Raw genomic sequence first — 16,956 nt, forward strand, 5'->3', positions numbered from 1 at the left:
GGCAAAGGTACACTGACATGAGAGAATCCGTAGGATGCTGGAAATGTTCCGGATCTTGATCTAGATAGTAATTAATTACACAGGTATAAACATGCAAAAATTCAGCTTAAGTGGAATATTTGAAATTTGCCTGGTTCCTATACATAAGTTATACTTCAATTTTTTTAAAGTGCCCTATATAGCATCTATATTGTAGTAAAAGCAATGTAATAAAAATAATTTTATCATTTCAAAAAATTATTATTTTTAAAATTCAAGGCTATCAGGGTTACCGTTTTCATTATCTCATAACAGGCAGATTGCATCACCTCCAACTGGTTTGCCTACTACCAGTTTCTCCTCACTGACAGGTTGTTTTGCCCAGCACATATCTGATTTTCCTGATCTCCTGTAACAAACTTCCTTGACTCTCATGTATCTGTGGAATATAGTACAAACACCTCATTGAAACAAAGACTTTCTTAATCCACTCCCTATCTGTCTTACCAGACCCAGAGCAAGCTCTCCCCTCCATGCCCTTAACCCCCAGTATGCAGAACATTTCATATCTCTTCATCTTTGGTCTCCTGCCCTGTGCATCCACTGCCCTACCTCCGCTTCTTCCTCTATCAAATTCCTCCTCCATTTCACTGTCCAGCTCTCAAGGATTTGCTCTCAAATGTCTGCCACTGGTTCCTACAACCCTTAGCTCCTACCTGCCTGCCTCTTTCTGAGCTCAGTATATTCCCCATATTAAAACCCTCTATATTTTATATGACCTACCCCCTGAGCTAAATGTTTTCTGAGAACTGGCATCATTTCATCTCTGGATCCCTGGGCTCAGAACTTTGCTAAATAAATGGGTGCTAACAGAACTGAATAATAAGGTTCATTTTTGTCCCAGATTTCTGGTTTTCATAGTAATGTTGCTTCCTATTAAATTCTTCACTGAAAGCAGACTTGGAGATGAAAGTGGATACAGACGAGATAGTTTAAATTAGACATAAATTAGTGTTGTCTATAGTTTGGGTTTCCTTTTCAAAGGAGACAAGTCTCTTGTGCTGTCCCATAGAATAGCTATTAATTTGTGACTAAATTAATTAGAAGTAAGTGAAACAAAAAATTCAGTTTCTCAGTTTCTTTAGCCACATTTCACGTACTCAGAAGCCCCATATGGCTAGTGGCTACCGTCATGGACAGCGCAGAATGGAGTATTTCCATCATCGTATGAAGTTCTATGGAATAGCGCTGGAAATCTCTGGCCTTTACGCTTACTCTCCCCTCTTAGAACACTCTTCCATTCTCTCCCACACCGCTTCCCCTATAACCATCATCATCCTTATTATGTCTGTAATTGCTTGCGTCTTTTAATAGACTACGGGTTCCAGGACGGCAGGTGCTGTGTCTTACTCCTGAAGCTCTGGTGCTTAGCTTTGAAGCCTGGGCACACAGCAGGTGCTCAGTAAATGTTGAATTAATGAATGACAAATGGGAGGAACCTTCCAGATACACCAATCCAAGCCCGTTCTCCATGCTGATCGGTTCCTCATCAGTCTCCAGCGTTTTTTAATTTTTACGCTTATTTTTAACCGTCCTCCAGAAGAAGAGAGGTAACTGCACAGCGCCTGTCGACTCCAGAGGCGGCAGCAGCAAGCAGGGGCGTCACACGCTCCTGGGCCCGCCCCCTCCCGCCTCCGCCCCGCCCCGCCCCGCCCCCACCCGGCTCGCCCTGAAGCCCGGAGCCCGCGCCGCTGCCTCCTTTGCTCGCCACTGCGCAGGCGCGTCCCGCGAGCGTGGGTCGTATAGAGGCTGCGGGCTGCAGGCACTCCGGAGCGAGGTGGTCTTGCGGCCTGTGTTCGGCCAGCTCCAGCCGCGCACGACCTGCCTAGTTTCCCCGCGCCCTGGGCAGTGTGGTCATGGAGAATCAGGTGCTGACGCCGCACGTCTACTGGGCTCAGCGGCACCGCGAGCTGTATCTGCGCGTGGAGCTGAGTGACGTGCAGGTAAAGGCAGGGCGGCGGGACGTGCGCGGGTCTCGGCTCCTGGGAACCGCTGGGACCCCAGTCCCCTTTGTCCGGGTGCGTACCGGCGAGCCAGTAGCGCGCCAACGGGATCCAGGACTCGGTGCGCTCTCGGCGTCCAGGCCCGATCAAAAGCTGGCCCACATGGAGGCAGACCCTGGGCGCGACCCCCTGAAGGCTTCAGGTACCTCGGGTGCTGCGTGAGCCCCGCGCGGGCCTCGGAGGCTACTCCGGGCCTCCTCTTTGTTCGCAGTCTGCGGCCTGGTGGAGCCCAAGCCTGGCCCGGAAGGCCTGGCCGTCGGAGTTCGTGTTTGCCGAAGCTCTTCGAGGCGTGGGATGTCTTTGAGTCCGGGGTGCAGTGTGACAGTGGCTTGCCGGGCCGTGGCTGGACGTCTAGCGCTGGCCAGAGAGGTCTAGCGGGTCCCCTCGGACCTTCACGAGGCCCGCCGCTGCCTTGGAGGGGTCACACCCACCTCCCAACCATTAAGTGATGGAAATAGTTCTTGTTAATTTTAGTTCTAAAGTCCATAAGACCCCGAAGAAGTGATTTCCCCCCCCCCCACCCTGTTCTGAAGACTGTGAGCTCAGGTTTGCTGAGTTGCATAGATAACTACAAAATTAAGTTATGTTGAGTATTTATGCTTGATCTCATTGGCCCTCATGAGAACAAGCTGAGGCCTCCTAAATGGTGGAGCTCTCAAGACCTGTGTACCCCTTTGTCTTGGTCCAAACCATCCAGGATTTCCGTTTTTGAGGAACTGGAGTTTTCAGTCTGGAATGTTCTTTCTACATTCTTACTCCCTACTCTCCTTGACATTTATGGCACTTTGTAACCTCCTTCACTTCCCTTAACTCTCTCTGCCTCGGAGTCAGGCGTTTATGTTGGGATCTGTCAGCCCATCTGGTATATACTGTCTTGCAAGGTGTAGGTGCTCTTTGAGTGTGGACTTGAATTTGTTGAACTTAATCTTTTCTTCTGGAATATAAACTTGTTTTCCCATTGAAACTTAAGACAATACTGACCAGAATGCCTTTAAATAGCCTGTGTCATTTAATGTGTTAAACCAGGCTGAATTACACTTTTGCGTCAGAGGATGTATAAATGTTCTTTGCTGTGTCCCTCTACTCTGCTCCACGGTGTTTTAATAAAAAAGGAAAAAACAAACAAAATCTTTGTAGATGGGGATCAAAGTGTCCTTCTAGAGAGGACTCTAACATCAGTCAATAAGAAAAGTACAGAACTTGTGTCATGGCAATCTCTCTTAAGTATTCAGTTAAACATTGTGTAGACCAATTTAATAAACTCAGGCCCTCTCTAGTTGTAATAAGGATGTAATATTCTGGGATGCTTTTGAAGCTACAAACAGAAAAGTTGTTTTTAGGGGAAGTGGGGTGGTGTTGGTGGAAAAAAATGGAAATTAGTTGGGCAAATGAAAGAATGCATCATACTTAAATTTTTCCTGAAAGATCTAAACCTTTTAGTTAAGAAACATGAACACATGTGTTAATCATATTTGGTATATTTTAAAACATAAAAGTATGTGATTGGAATATATTATAGTTAAAGAAATGTAACGGTGGAGGGAAAAATGGAATTTTCTTTTGGAGAGAGAAATCCTTTTTTTATTCTTTGGGAAAAAATAAATCTTTTTCCCCAATTGAGTTTTTGGTTTTTCTTGGATTTCCCATCTGTAATTCTGAGGCATCCATTTCAACTACCATTAGTTTTAAAGTAACATGTTAATACCATTCATAAAAGAAACCCCCTACCATGTGTGAAATACTACAGATTTATAAAAATGAGTCAGACAGACTCAGCTTTCCAACGGCATTCTATCTAGGAGGAAGCATATTATATACTAACAAAAAGTTTTGTGCATGAGTATGTTTATTTGTAGAGTCGGAGTTGAATACTGGACCAGGTCCCTGGTGTTAAAGGAATTTGGTACCTCTCTTTTCGTTAGTTAGAGGTGACTTCCAGAAATAAGGTGAAGTATTCTTGTCAAACTGAGACTGGGAGAACTTGCCAGAAAGAGGACGGCATAGACTTTCAGATTGTCCAACTTGTTGTACGTGTCAATGCCCTACAGCCAAAGAGTTCCAGGAACACACCTCTAGTTAAACAAGTTGTGTTTAGTGCTCATGTCAGCAAGGGAGAGCATACTCCATGGGTTTGCTCAAAATTGATTATAGAATTTGGACTTTGGTGATTGGGGGACAGACTAAGGAAGCAAGGATTCACTTTAGATTAGATGCTGTCAGAAAGCGGGCAATTCTATGGTTGGGTATCTGAATAAATCTTATATATAGGAAAGAGAGACCAGAACAAGAATAAAACTAATTGGTAGAGAAGTGGCAGTCACTTATTTTGGCCAAGAGAGGAAGGGTGTCTCGTATTTTGTGAGTGGCATTGTGGCCATGTTTTTATCTGTGCTTACACAAAATTATGAAATGGCCTTTGCCTCATTTTATCAAGGTATTCTGTGAGATTGTTTATGTCCAATAAATAACAGAATAACGTGTTCTAGCTGGGAGTGCCAGGCCAGCTTTTGAATGTCAGGAGCTGCTCCTTTTAAAAAATTTTCCAATTAATTGTTCTCAGGGCCTATGAAACTGGTGATTCTGGCTTGGGATGAAGCAATTCGTTTACTTGTTTAATGAAAACCATTTGTGGAGCACCTACTTTTGTCTCCCCTTAAGCTAGGTACTGGGTTGTTGGACAGCTCTCTATCCTCCCCTGCTCTTTGAAGCATATGTGTAAATGAGTTTTGATGCTGAATTCCAGTTTGGGGGCATCAGCCCTGCTCCTTTCCCTTTCTGAGACACAGAGAACCATCAGGTTTTCACATCTCTACTCTGTCTTTGGAGCTGCAGACAGTGGGGCTAGGGCAGGGTTACTTTCAGAATAGAGTTTGTTTTCAGGATAAGCATGAAGGACAGACTTGTGCCAACAACCATAGTTGTTAAAGCATTTGTTCATTTATCAAGGTTTTTGTTTGTTTCAGTTATATGAGGGCAGTGTGCATAGCTCTGTTTCGGAGCTGTTTGAAAGATACTGTTTTTGACCTTACCTAATAGAGAGTCTGGTGGAAAGAGTGGTAACTGAAGGCATGAGATTGGGTCCTTGCTCTTCCACTTAATATCTGGTGTCCGTGGATTATTCACCTAACCTTTATGAGCCTGTGTCTTTTCATGCAAATAAATGTGAATAATAACACCTAATTCACAGGGTTGTTTTGAGGCTTAAATTGGATAATGGATTTGAAAGTGCTTTGTGAATTCTAGTGTGCTATTCAAGTGTAAGGGATTATTATTGTGATACTAAACCTTAGATGAGAGAGAAGCACAAAGAGCAATAGAACAGAATAGAGGCTGTTAGCAGATTTATCCATATATGAAAACTTATTGAACAACAGTGGTGGCTTTACAAATTAATAGGGGAAAGGATGAACCATTCAGGAGATTGTAGTGGGACAACTGGTAATCTAAATGGCAAAAAGATAAAGTAAGATCTTGCCTTATGCTGTACACGAAAGTCAATTTCAGGTGGGCTAATGAACTAAATGCATAAAGCAAAACTACTAAAAGAAAATATAGGAGACTGTCTTTATGATGCTGGAACAGGGAAGAATGTGTTAAGACACAAAAACATAAACCCTAAAAAAAAAAGATGACAGATTTAAGACAAGCTTGAGGCAGATATTTGTGGCACATGTTACTGAGCTCTTCCTTATATGCCCAAGGAGACAGTATGTTCATTACGGCAAAAAAAAATTGAAAACAACCTCAGTACTTATCAACAGGAGAATGGATAAACTGGTATATTTATACAACAGCACACTGTACAACAGCTAAAATAAATGAAACAGAACCAGCTGTATCTATGGATAAAGTTTAGAAATATATCAAATAAAAAGCAAGGGGCTTCCCTGGTGGCGCAGTGGTTGAGAGTCCGCCTGCCGATGCAGGGGACACGGGTTTGTGCCCTGGTCCGGGAAGATCCCACATGCTGCGGAGCGGCTGGGCCCGTGAGCCATGGCCGCTGAGCCTGCGCGTCTGGAGCCTGTGCTCTGCAAAGGAGAGGCCACAACAGTGAGAGGCCCGCGTACCGCAAAAGAAAAAAAAAAAAAAGCAAGTTGAAGAATTATATATATTCATATTATATATATGAAACCACTTATGTAACATGTAAAATAAAAGTTTATATTGTAATGAATACCCAACATGTTGTACATGAGTAAAGAAATACAGTGGGAATGATAAACTCCAATTCTAGAATAGTGATTGGGCTTCCCTGGTGGTGCAGTGGTTAAGAATCCGCCTGCCAATGCAGGGGACATGGGCTTAAGTCCTGGGCCGGGAAGATCTCACATGCCGCGGAGTAACTAAGCCCGCGCACCATAACTACTGAAGCCCATGCACCTAGAGCCTGTGCTCCGCAACAAGAGAAGCCACCTCAATGAGAAGCCCGTGCACCGTAATGAAGAGTAGCCCCTGCTTGCTGCTATTAGAGAAAGCCTGTGCGCAGCAACAAAGACCCAACGCAGCCAAAAGTAAATTAATAAATTAGAAAAAATCATAAAATCTATCATTTTATCTGTATAATCTCACTCTTGTACACATAAATATGAAAATATAAGCAGAAAAATTGGTGGAGGTGTTCTAAACCATCATCATATTTCAGAATCCACTCTTTTTTTTAAATGTTTATTTTGGCTGTGCCAGGTCTTAGTTGTGGCATGCAGGATCTTTGTTGCGGCATGTGGGATCTTCAGTTGCGGCATGCGGACTTCTTAGTTGTGGCATGCATGAGGTATCTAGTTCCCCAGCCAGGGATCAAACCTGGGCCCCCTGCGTTGGGAGCTCAGAGTCTTACCCACTGGACCACCAGGGAAGTCCCAGAATCCAGTCTTATGAATCACATTTCTACTCAGAGATGTCACTGTCCATGTTTTTCCATATAGTATCATCCTCTGTACCATTAAGAGCACTAAATGCAGCATCTCTGCAAGAACGCTCTACTGTTATCTCGTTTTTTGTTCAAGCCATCCATACCTATTTATAAGTTTTGATGCTGGCACATTCCTGAGACACAAACCAGGAGTCATACTACTTCCTAAAATGGCTTTTAAGTGGTTTGACTGAAATATTGAGTTGCAGCTGTGTAGTCATGCCATCTGGAATAACAGCCAAGCTCCCATATGCTAGACAGTGACAACCATGTCATGGTTGCTACTTTGCCCAAGCAAGTGTAAGGTGCTGCTGTCAATTTTAATAAGTATCCTGATTTTAGAGATATTAAATGTGAGAAAAATGTACATTTTAGAATTAATGAGATATTAATTTCATTTTGGAGTTGTCAGTTAATAAGTTTTAGTATTTAAAACCCCTGAGGCAGGATGAGATCACCAGGAAGAGAGTATGGATCAGAGATTACCAAATCAATGCCCAAAACGTGTCATGGTTAGGAGCCTGGGGCTGTTTGCCTTGGTTTGAATCTTGGTTTTGCCCCTTGCTGATTTTGTAATCTAAACTAGGTACATAATCTCTGTAAACCTCCGTTTCTTTGTATGTAAAATTGTTGTGTAAATAGTACCTATTTTATAGGGTTTTTGTATGTGTGTGTGATAGTAATGTGGAATACTTTGAAAAATAATTGGCATATAGTGAGTGTTCAGTGAATGTTAGTGAAATGAGCTGGGTGAGGAAAGTGGCTAATTGGAGAGGATAGGGCTCATATTAAGGGGGTAGCTATTGTCATTCAAGAATGCAGATCTGAGGTTGGCATCTAATTCTTCTAATTTTTGAAGAAGAAGCTGAAAATCCAGATTTTTTTAAAATGAAAAAACCTCATAGTTTTATACTTATTCAACAAATATATAAATGCTTACTGTGTGCTTGGTAGTCTTCTAGACTCTGGGACTTGGGCATGAGCACGGCAGACAAGGTCCCTGCTCTCATGAAGTTTATATACTGAGTGGCGGTGGCAGTGGAGGAAGACTGGCAATAGAAGCAGATAAATTCATCAGATAGTTTCAGATAACCATGAATGTTATGAAGAAAGTAAAGCAAGAAAAAAAATATGAGAAGGAATCACGAGAACTATTTCAGATTGGGTAGTCAGGGAAGGTCTCTTGGAGGAGGTGACATTTGAGCAGATATCTAAATGTTAAGAAGCCGTGCAAAATTATGGGGACTGAATATTATAGGGAGAGGGAACAGCTACTGCAAAATTCCAAGGTGCAAAGTACTTTGTGGTGAATTAAAATTAATAAATAAAAAATATTCTCTGTAGGCCATATAAAATATTGTGGGTTCAGTTTGGCCCAAGATGCCAATTTATATCAGAAAACTTACAGATATTAAAAACTGATAGAGAGGGACTTCCCTGGCGGTCCAGTGGGTTAGACTCTGCGCTCCCAATGCAGGGGGCCTGGGTTCGATCCCTGGTCAGGGAACTAGATACCACATGCATGCTGCAGCTAAGAAGTCTGCATGCTGCAACAAAGAGTCCACATGCCACAGTGAAGATCCTGCATGCCGCAACTAAGACCCAGTGCAGCCTAAATAAAAACAAAAAAATCCCAAAAACTGATAGAGATGAGAAGCAGCCCAGGACTGCGTCCTGAGACACTTAAACATTTAGAAGTTGAGCCGAGCAGAAAGCACCAGCAGAGGAGATTGAGAAGGAGTAGCCTATGAGGCATTAAATCCAATGCAGTGTCCTGTAGTGTCCTCGAAGCCAGGAAAGAGGGATATTTCAGTGGGGTGTGGTCTGCTCTGTCCAGTGCTGCTTAGAGGTTGAATAAGACGAGATTGTGTGTCTATTGGATTTGGCAATGTGGAGGTTATTGATGATCTTGGTAATAATAGTTTCAGTGGAGTGGTGTGGATGGAGGCTAGATCAGAGTAGATTTCAGAGTATTTGTGGTAGGGAAGAACAGATGATTGTAGCTAACTTTTTTTTTTTTTTGCGGTACCCAGGCCTCTCACTGTTGTGGCCTCTCCCGTTGCGGAGCACAGGCTCCGGACGCGCAGGCTCAGCGGTCATGGCTCATGGGCCCAGCCGCTCCGCGGCATGTGGGATCTTTCTGGACTGGGGCACGCACCCGTGTCCCCTGCATCGGCAGGTAGACTCTCAACCACTGCACCACCACCCAATTATAGATAACTTTTAAAGAAGTTTTTCTTGGTGGAGGGAAGGGATGAGCAAAGAAATCAGTGGTCTTGAAGTTCAGAGAATAGATCACTGTGGCCAAGGATGTGGACCGTGAGCTGTGTTTTTAAGTATAAGTAGAATTTGGATCCAAAAAGGGGATTAAAGAGAATGTGTACTGTCATATACACCCAAAAAGAATGAGTGAAAAAAAAAAAAAAAGAAGAAGGAGTAAGATCTCTATGAACTGGTAAGGATTGATTTAGGTGAAAAAAGCAAGGTGCCTAAGAATGTATATTCTGTGCTGTCTTTTGTGTAGAAAGAAGGGGAAATAAGAATGTCTGAATATATTTATTTATTTTCCCAAACATATACACACACAGAGGAAAGATAAACCAGGTGCCCCTGAAGTGGTTACGTACGGGTGGTGAGTGGGAATGTGGTGGAGGGGGATGGGTTTGGAAATAGGACTTCTGAAGATACCTGTCTGTAAAGTTTGACTTTTGAATGATGTAAATGTTTTACATATTAAAAACTAAAATTCAATAAAAAAGGATAAAATGAAAAATCTTGAAACTAAATACAATCAAAAGGACCTAACTATATATCAAATTGATAACATAACCATACAGATAAATAACTTAGTACAAGTAACATTTGAACACAGTACTGTGGTTCTTTAGTAGATATACTCTAAGGACAAAAAGAACTGCAAATAAATATTGTACTTTATAGGTTTTTTTGTTAGTAAAAATATTGATGTAATTCTGAAACCTTTAGGATCAAAGAAGTAAGTGTGTTAATGTTATTAGGAACCAAGATATTCACCATAAGGAAATACAAATATTAAATAACAAGATAAGGAGAAGCCCTATAATGTAATTTTTTTTTTTTTTTTTGGCTGCACCATGCGGCATGTGGGATCTTAGTTCTCCGACCAGGGATCGAACCTGCGTCCCTGGCGTTGGAAGCACGGAGTCTTAACCGCTGGACCGCCAGGGAAGTCCCATAATTTTGAATTGGGCATTTCGTTATGACAACATGATTTTTTAAAGTCCTAGCTAGACACTGAAGATGAGCACTGAGTATACCTCAATGTGCCCAGATCATGGCTTCTAAATTACCATTCCGCAGTAGAGGAACTATGAGGCCCCTTGAAGAAACGGCCAATTATTCCAGGTCTGTGCCAGAGAAAGTACAACATCCTCAAAGCCTACAAGGTCATATCAGAATAATACAGGAGCTGGTTTGAAGGGATTTCAAATTTTTGACAATTTGTGACCAAATTTGTAAGAATTTGAACACCAAAAAGAATAAGAATAATATTGGATTTTGGCAGAGTGGATCAAAAAGGAAATCCACAAGTCCATAATGATAGTCAAAAAGAAATAAAGAAGACCAGTTTGGGGGCTGAGAGAGGGGGGCAGGAGGTGGGTGTGGTTATAAAAGGGCACCATAAGGGATCTGGAACTGTTCAGTATCTTGACTGTGATGTTGAGTAGATGAATGTATACGTGTAATAAAATTGTATAGAATTTACACACACAAATGAATACAAGTCAAACTGGGAAAATTCAAACAAGATAGGTTGACTGTATCAATGTCAATATCCTGATTGTGATATTATACTGTAGTTTTGTAAAATGTTACCATTGCGGGAAAGTGGGCAAAGAGGACAAGGAATCTCCTGGTATTCTTTCTTTCTTTTTTTTCACTGAAATGTATTCCTTAACTATTACCACCTTTGGAGAAGCTGGACCTGACATGCCCAGTGTACTGCTGGGTAGGAGTTAGCATCTGAAATCTGGCTCACAGAATGCTTAGTGAAATCCAGGCCCTGTGCTGTGGCTCGATGCTTAAACCTTGGTTTCACACATCTGTGTCTGAGGAGAATAAACTGGGCCCCCCAAACTCCTTTTTTCCTTCCAAGTGATTTAAGATATGGGGAACACAGAGTGGGGCAAGAAGTGACCTAGGTAGGAAGTGTACCACCAAGACTTGCCAGAACTCTAGCTTTCATGATAATATTCATACCAAAACCCTATTTCCCTTATAGAGGAACCATGCCCCTGAAAGTGTAGCCTGTTTTGATGAGGTTCCGTAATTCCATCTTCCTGGCACAGAGAAGATCATCTAGATTGTTAGCCCCTTTGGGTAAGCTTCTCAGCCTGAAGTCTGTACTGTCACCTGGGAAGTTCTTAACCTAAAGCTTGGCTCAAATGCTCCCCCAACCCAGCCTTCATGCTCCCCCTTTTCCTAATGCTCTTGGCTATGAATAGAGCATCTAGGCTCCCACTGCCTTTTAGTATAAACCACCCCTTCACCTTCTGTCTGTCTTGTTGGTTTCCTTTGATGCATGATGGAACACAGCCAGTGGAGCCTACCGGAGAAAAATAAATGAACTAGCTATGGCACTGGAAACAGGCTGCTTCTTGCTTATAATTTTGAGCTGGGAGTTAGGAGATAAACTGTTTCTCATCCGCTGAAAAAAGAGTTCAGTTGTTTCACTTTAAATTATGCTGCTAAAAGGCATGTAGCGACTTCTGGGAATAAATGAACAATTTGGAGAATTTCCATCTCTTCTAGTCTTGGTTTGGATAGGGGTTAAGAGTGTGGAGCCTGAGGCTGAGGCACTGCATGTTTCATTTTCATCCAACCGCCTGTAATCCGCAGCCCTTGCCTTAACCTGTAGGAATTAATTTATTTTTCATGTTGCAGCATGGGTCTCACTCCTTGGTGAGGCTCTCCCCAGCCATTCTATTCCCATTGTGCTCTCTTCTTAATGACTGTAACACTTAACTGCTTTTTACTACTCTTTTGGTCTTGAGCATATGTTACTTGATACTATATCGTTTCTTCTCACAGGAAATGACTCATCTGTTCTACTAGATTCTCTGCCTCCACAGCTGAGGGACTGAGTCTTAGAGATCTGTGTATTCCTCCGTAGCACCTCACACGGCACCATGTACCATTTACCATGAGCACAATGGACTGACTCAGTATCTGATTGTTCTGCACAGCAGAGCAGTTTAGGGTCCTTCTTGCAGGAGCCTGCAATCTCAGATGGGTACAGATAGACATAGAGAAACCCTGCACAGAGATGTGGATAAATGACCAAATATATTCTCTGGGGGAAGCACAGGGCAGGAGGTTGAGTGCCCAAGAAGGCAGATGGATGGAGGGAAGTAAGCCCCTGGTTTTAATTCCATTTTTCTCATTAAAATGCCCTTCTTGCATCCTTGGTCTCTTTCTACAGAATCCTGCCATCAGCATCACTGAAAATGTGCTGCATTTCAAAGGTCAGTATCCGGGCAAATGTTCTCAGTCCTCTACACAGTTAAAGAGACATAGTGGTGGTTGCTTTTTATTTTTATCTGTTTATTTTATTCACTTTCTGTTGATGCTCACCACTCTAATACTTGTGGGATAAGCTAGAATGTTTTGAGATGTATGATTAGAAAAGTCAATAATTTGTTTAATATCCTGTTTTCCCCTGGGAGAGGCAGTAGATATAGAGAAAAGGTATCATGGGCTAGAAAATAGATTTATATCTTCTAGCTCTAAATCTGTGACCACCTCGGACAACTTATTCACTTCTCTGGACCTATAAAATGAGGGTATTGGGTTATAATCAGTGTCTCTCAAACTTGAGGATCCGTGGACACCTGAACACACGTCCACAGGATCCTCCAGGGCCATAGACCCTAGATTAAGATACGTGTTATGGATTAAATATGGTCACTCTAAGTGATATTTAGCTCCATTGCAGCTGTGAACACAGTTGCAAACACTGAACTCCTGTGGTAGTACTTGATTATAAGGTAGCCATCTAGATGACCCAGAATATGCCTCTTTTTAAAAATATTATAACAAAATCCCCCAAATAGAAAATTTCTTAATGAGACTTTGTGGCTCCCTGATATATGTACAGACCAGTTTAATAAGCACTGCACTCTCGATGACATCTAAAAGCTTTCCAGCTCTTGACAGTCTTTGATTCTGTGAATCTGCCTCCATCTCCTTCCTCCTCAGTTCACCAGCAAACTTTCTGCTGTGCCTAAGAGGGTAGGTCTGGATTCATTGTTACCCAGTAGGGTAACAGTGATAATAGGGTGGGATTCTCCCTGCTCTCTCTCTGTTCTGGTTCCTTGGAATGTCATTAGTACGTGACTGCGATTATGGGAGATTGAAGAGTTTCTGCTTTACATGAGACTCCATCTACCTTAATATACTTGCCTGAAAGCATAACCTGGCTTTTGAATCTCCTTTTCCAGGTGAGAGCAATGGTGGTAGCAGCTCAGATTTTGAGGGGGAATAAAAGGATAAAAGTGTATCTTGCCGCACATGAAGCTTACAGACTGTCCTACCTTAAGGAATTTATGGTCTTAGAGAACGATAGCCACCTGTAGCACGTATTAGGCAAGTCATACCACATATGGCCAGATGAAGAAAGATAATCGCAGGAGGGAACCCAGTGAGAGAGTTAGAGGACAGGGATGTCCCGCAGTCACTGGCTCCTAGGCACAGCACCTGCTTGCTTTGGGAAAGGAGCCATGTCAAGGCACAGGGATGGCATGATGGTCACCCTGAGGACTTCCCTCCGACTTCCGTTTGTCCTCTCAGGAATGAGCTGAGAAAATGTTATTTTTCTTTTTTGTTCCATTTGGGATGTGCTAAAGGAACAGTCAGCTGCTCCATCGTCTACCCCTGGTTGGAAGGTGTTAAATTTACAGCTTTCTTTGAGACAGTCCAGCATTTCTATGTATCCTGTGGCTTTCCTTAACCGCAGTCAAGATAATACACCTACTTGATTTTTCTCTGCTGTGGATTCAGAGCCAGAGTAAATGTGAAAGTTAAATTTATACCTATGTGTTACCTTGGGCTTTGCTTTCTGTGTTCTTTTTCCTGCCTGTTATTTGTACTGGGCATCACTGAGGCCGCATTCGAAGATTAAGTAAATACTCTGGAACTGCTCACCAGAAAGACATAAGGAGATAAACTTTTGTCCAGGATTTAGCTTATCTAGCTGTTGAGTAGCTCTGCTCACAAGCCCCCACTCATTTGCAGGACCCATTAATATTTGCATACCCCTGAAAGAACTGCACTAAGCTAACATTTGAATGGCCTCGCTCTGCACAAGTTCACAGTAACCCACATTTCTTTCTTTATAGCTCAGGGGCATGGTGCCAAAGGAGACAATGTTTATGAATTTCACCTGGAGTTCTTAGACCTTGTGAAGCCAGAGGTATGTTCTTTCCTTCCTCACTTCCCTGTCCATTTTAAGAAATAAATACTCGTAGTTTTGTGAAATGGGGAGCAAAGATTGTGGGGAAGAAGAAGATAAACCAAAGTAGAATATACTTTTGTTTGGAATAGAGCCCAGGTTTTAGCTTCAGAGGAAGAGGAAAGTTGGAGAACCTGAGTCGGATCTGGGCTCTGCCATTTATTAGTGGCGTGAATAATTCTCCTCACTTCTTTGAGTTTCAGTTTCCTCATGTGTTACGTGAAGGATTGGGTTAAGTGATCTCTATGGTTCTTTCCAGCTCTGAGATTCTTAATAGTCAGCAGTGGTTTAAGGGGTAGAGAATCTGTCTGGGGCTTGCTTTGGAGGCAAAGGGAGAGGCCATATAGAAGAATAATGAGCTGGAACAGCCCCTAAGAATTTGAGTTTAGTTGAGAAGACTCTGTAGTGAAAGATTCCCTGTGAAAAAGTTGTAACTGATACAGTACAGTTCTGGCCTTGAGGCAGGCCTTTCTAAAACAATGCCAGAAACCATTGACCATTTGAATTGAGTCATCTTCATGGGAGGAAAATTTGGAAGGTAATGGTGCACTTGAGAAGGTGATTGGATGTAGTGCCTTGCGTGATGTAGATCTGGTAGGACGTTCATGCCAGTTTCTGCTAGGATAACCAAGAACTATCTGCCTTTCTTATCTTGCTTTCCTCCTGTGTCATTCATGGGGGGAACCAGAGAAAGACTTGGCTGTTTTTACCAGTTCTTCCTTGTACCAGCCTTGGTCTAGATGTTCTTTTTGCTTCAGGACTTTTAGGAACAAAGAAGGAAGGGGAGTAAGTATACAGTGCAGCTTCTCTGTATGGCCACAGTGGTTTGTACAGTTACAGGGGAAGGAGCGGGGGATGTGGGAGGGCATTCTCACGTTCTTGCTTTCTCTCCTAGCTGGTTTACAAACTGACCCAGAGGCAGGTGAACATCACGGTACAGAAGAAGGTGAGCCAGTGGTGGGAGAGACTCACCAAGCAGGAGAAGCGCCCACTGTTTTTGGCCCCTGACTTTGATCGTTGGCTGGACGAGTCTGATGCTGAAATGGAGCTCAGAGCCAAGGTCAGTAAGGACCTTAGGATCTAGACAGAAGTCATGAGGAACCCAAGTTATTTGGGCCACCTCAGATATCTATCAGAATCTGATAGACTAAGGAAAAAGTTATAAATTCCCTGAAAGACCTGGAGATGTGGTTTTATAGAAGTACTGGTCATGTATTTTGTAGACTGTCCTTCAATTGGGATTTGTTTGACGTTTTTCTCATGATTAGCCTAGGGCGATGGGTTTTGGGGAGGAAGCCCACAGAGGTAAAGTGCCATTCTTATCATGTCATATCAAGAATAGGTACTATCAATGTGACCTATCAGTGTTGATATTAATCTTGATCATCTGGTTGAGGTAATTTTTGGCAGGTTTCTCCACTGTAAGGTTTCTCTACTGTAATGTTACTCCTCTCCTTCCTTTACTGTTCTCCTTGGAAGGAAGTCACTATGCATAGTCCACGCTTAAGGAGTCAGGAGTTATACTTCACATTCTTGGGGTGGAGTGTCTGTATACTTTATTTGGAATTCTTCTGCATAGGAGATTTTTCTGTTCTCTCTCATTTATTTCTGTTCTCTCTCATTTATTTCTTCAGTCATTTATTTATATCAGTATGGACTCATGAATATTTGTTTTATAGTTTGGGTTATAATCCAATACTATGTTGTTTATTTTGTTGCTCAAATTGTTCTAGCTTTGGCCACTGGAAGCTCTTGCAGTTGGCTCTTGTGTCCCTTTGACACAGCTCCATCATCATGGGCCTTTTTTTTTTTTTTTCCCTAAAGAAATGAATCCTTAATTTCTGGCACTATAAGCTGCGCCAGGTTTATCTCGTATATTCCCTGCTCTGTTCTTTTTTATTGGAGAATGGTAGTGGAAACCAAGATCTGGGTGCTAGGTGCGCTCATTGCCTCTGGGGTGTCATTGCTTTTAGGCCCTCTCAGCTGATAAAACAAGGAAATCTATGTGTGTATACTAGCCCATGCATATACACTTATCTATAAATATTTCCATATAAATCTATCTATATCTATATTAACCTAGTGTAAGTTCACACTGATGTTGGAGATGTGATTTTAGCTTCTGGAAAATTATATTATAGAGGTCTTAAAGATAAAATAGCAATCTGTTTCCCACCTTAAATTTCTATTTTGTTTCTCCAGCCATAACAAATTTTCTGGATGTCTTTTCCAGCTCCAGGATTTTAAGGCTGCCCACTTTGTAGTTTGGAAGCCAGCTGATTGGTTTAATTCTGTGAGCATTGGAGGGGCATTCTGTGATACCAGTGCTACCCAGTCAGGAGTCAGGCTTTTTGGCACCATGAGCTAGGACATTTTCCCCAAGGAAGCAAGGAGGTGGCTTTGAGGGAGCCAGATCACTTATCCAGCATGTGGACTTCTGCAAGCATCTGGGAATTCTAACTTGTGTTCTTTTTTTTTAAATTTATTTTTTATTGAAGTATAGTTGAAATACAATG

The 16,956-nt window shown here is 42.3% G+C and overlaps 1 protein-coding gene across 2 annotated transcripts in view; it reads left to right on the plus strand.

The window, feature by feature from the left end:
* The first annotated feature begins 1,748 nt into the window (after window positions 1-1,748).
* Window positions 1,749-16,956, plus strand: part of HACD3 (3-hydroxyacyl-CoA dehydratase 3) — a 32,565-nt gene continuing 17,357 nt past the window's right edge. The window contains exons 1-4 of one of the 2 annotated variants that reach the window (XM_019948490.3): window positions 1,749-1,982; window positions 12,413-12,455; window positions 14,328-14,401; window positions 15,336-15,500. In XM_019948490.3, the coding sequence (XP_019804049.1) occupies window positions 1,896-1,982; window positions 12,413-12,455; window positions 14,328-14,401; window positions 15,336-15,500 (369 nt within the window). In that variant the 5' untranslated portion in view covers window positions 1,749-1,895. The remainder of the gene's footprint in view (window positions 1,983-12,412; window positions 12,456-14,327; window positions 14,402-15,335; window positions 15,501-16,956) is intronic. The other variant, XM_019948487.3, reaches the window with a different exon arrangement.

This window comes from Tursiops truncatus, chromosome 2 (genome assembly GCF_011762595.2).
Source record: "Tursiops truncatus isolate mTurTru1 chromosome 2, mTurTru1.mat.Y, whole genome shotgun sequence".
NCBI classification, from domain to species: Eukaryota; Metazoa; Chordata; class Mammalia; order Artiodactyla; family Delphinidae; genus Tursiops; species Tursiops truncatus.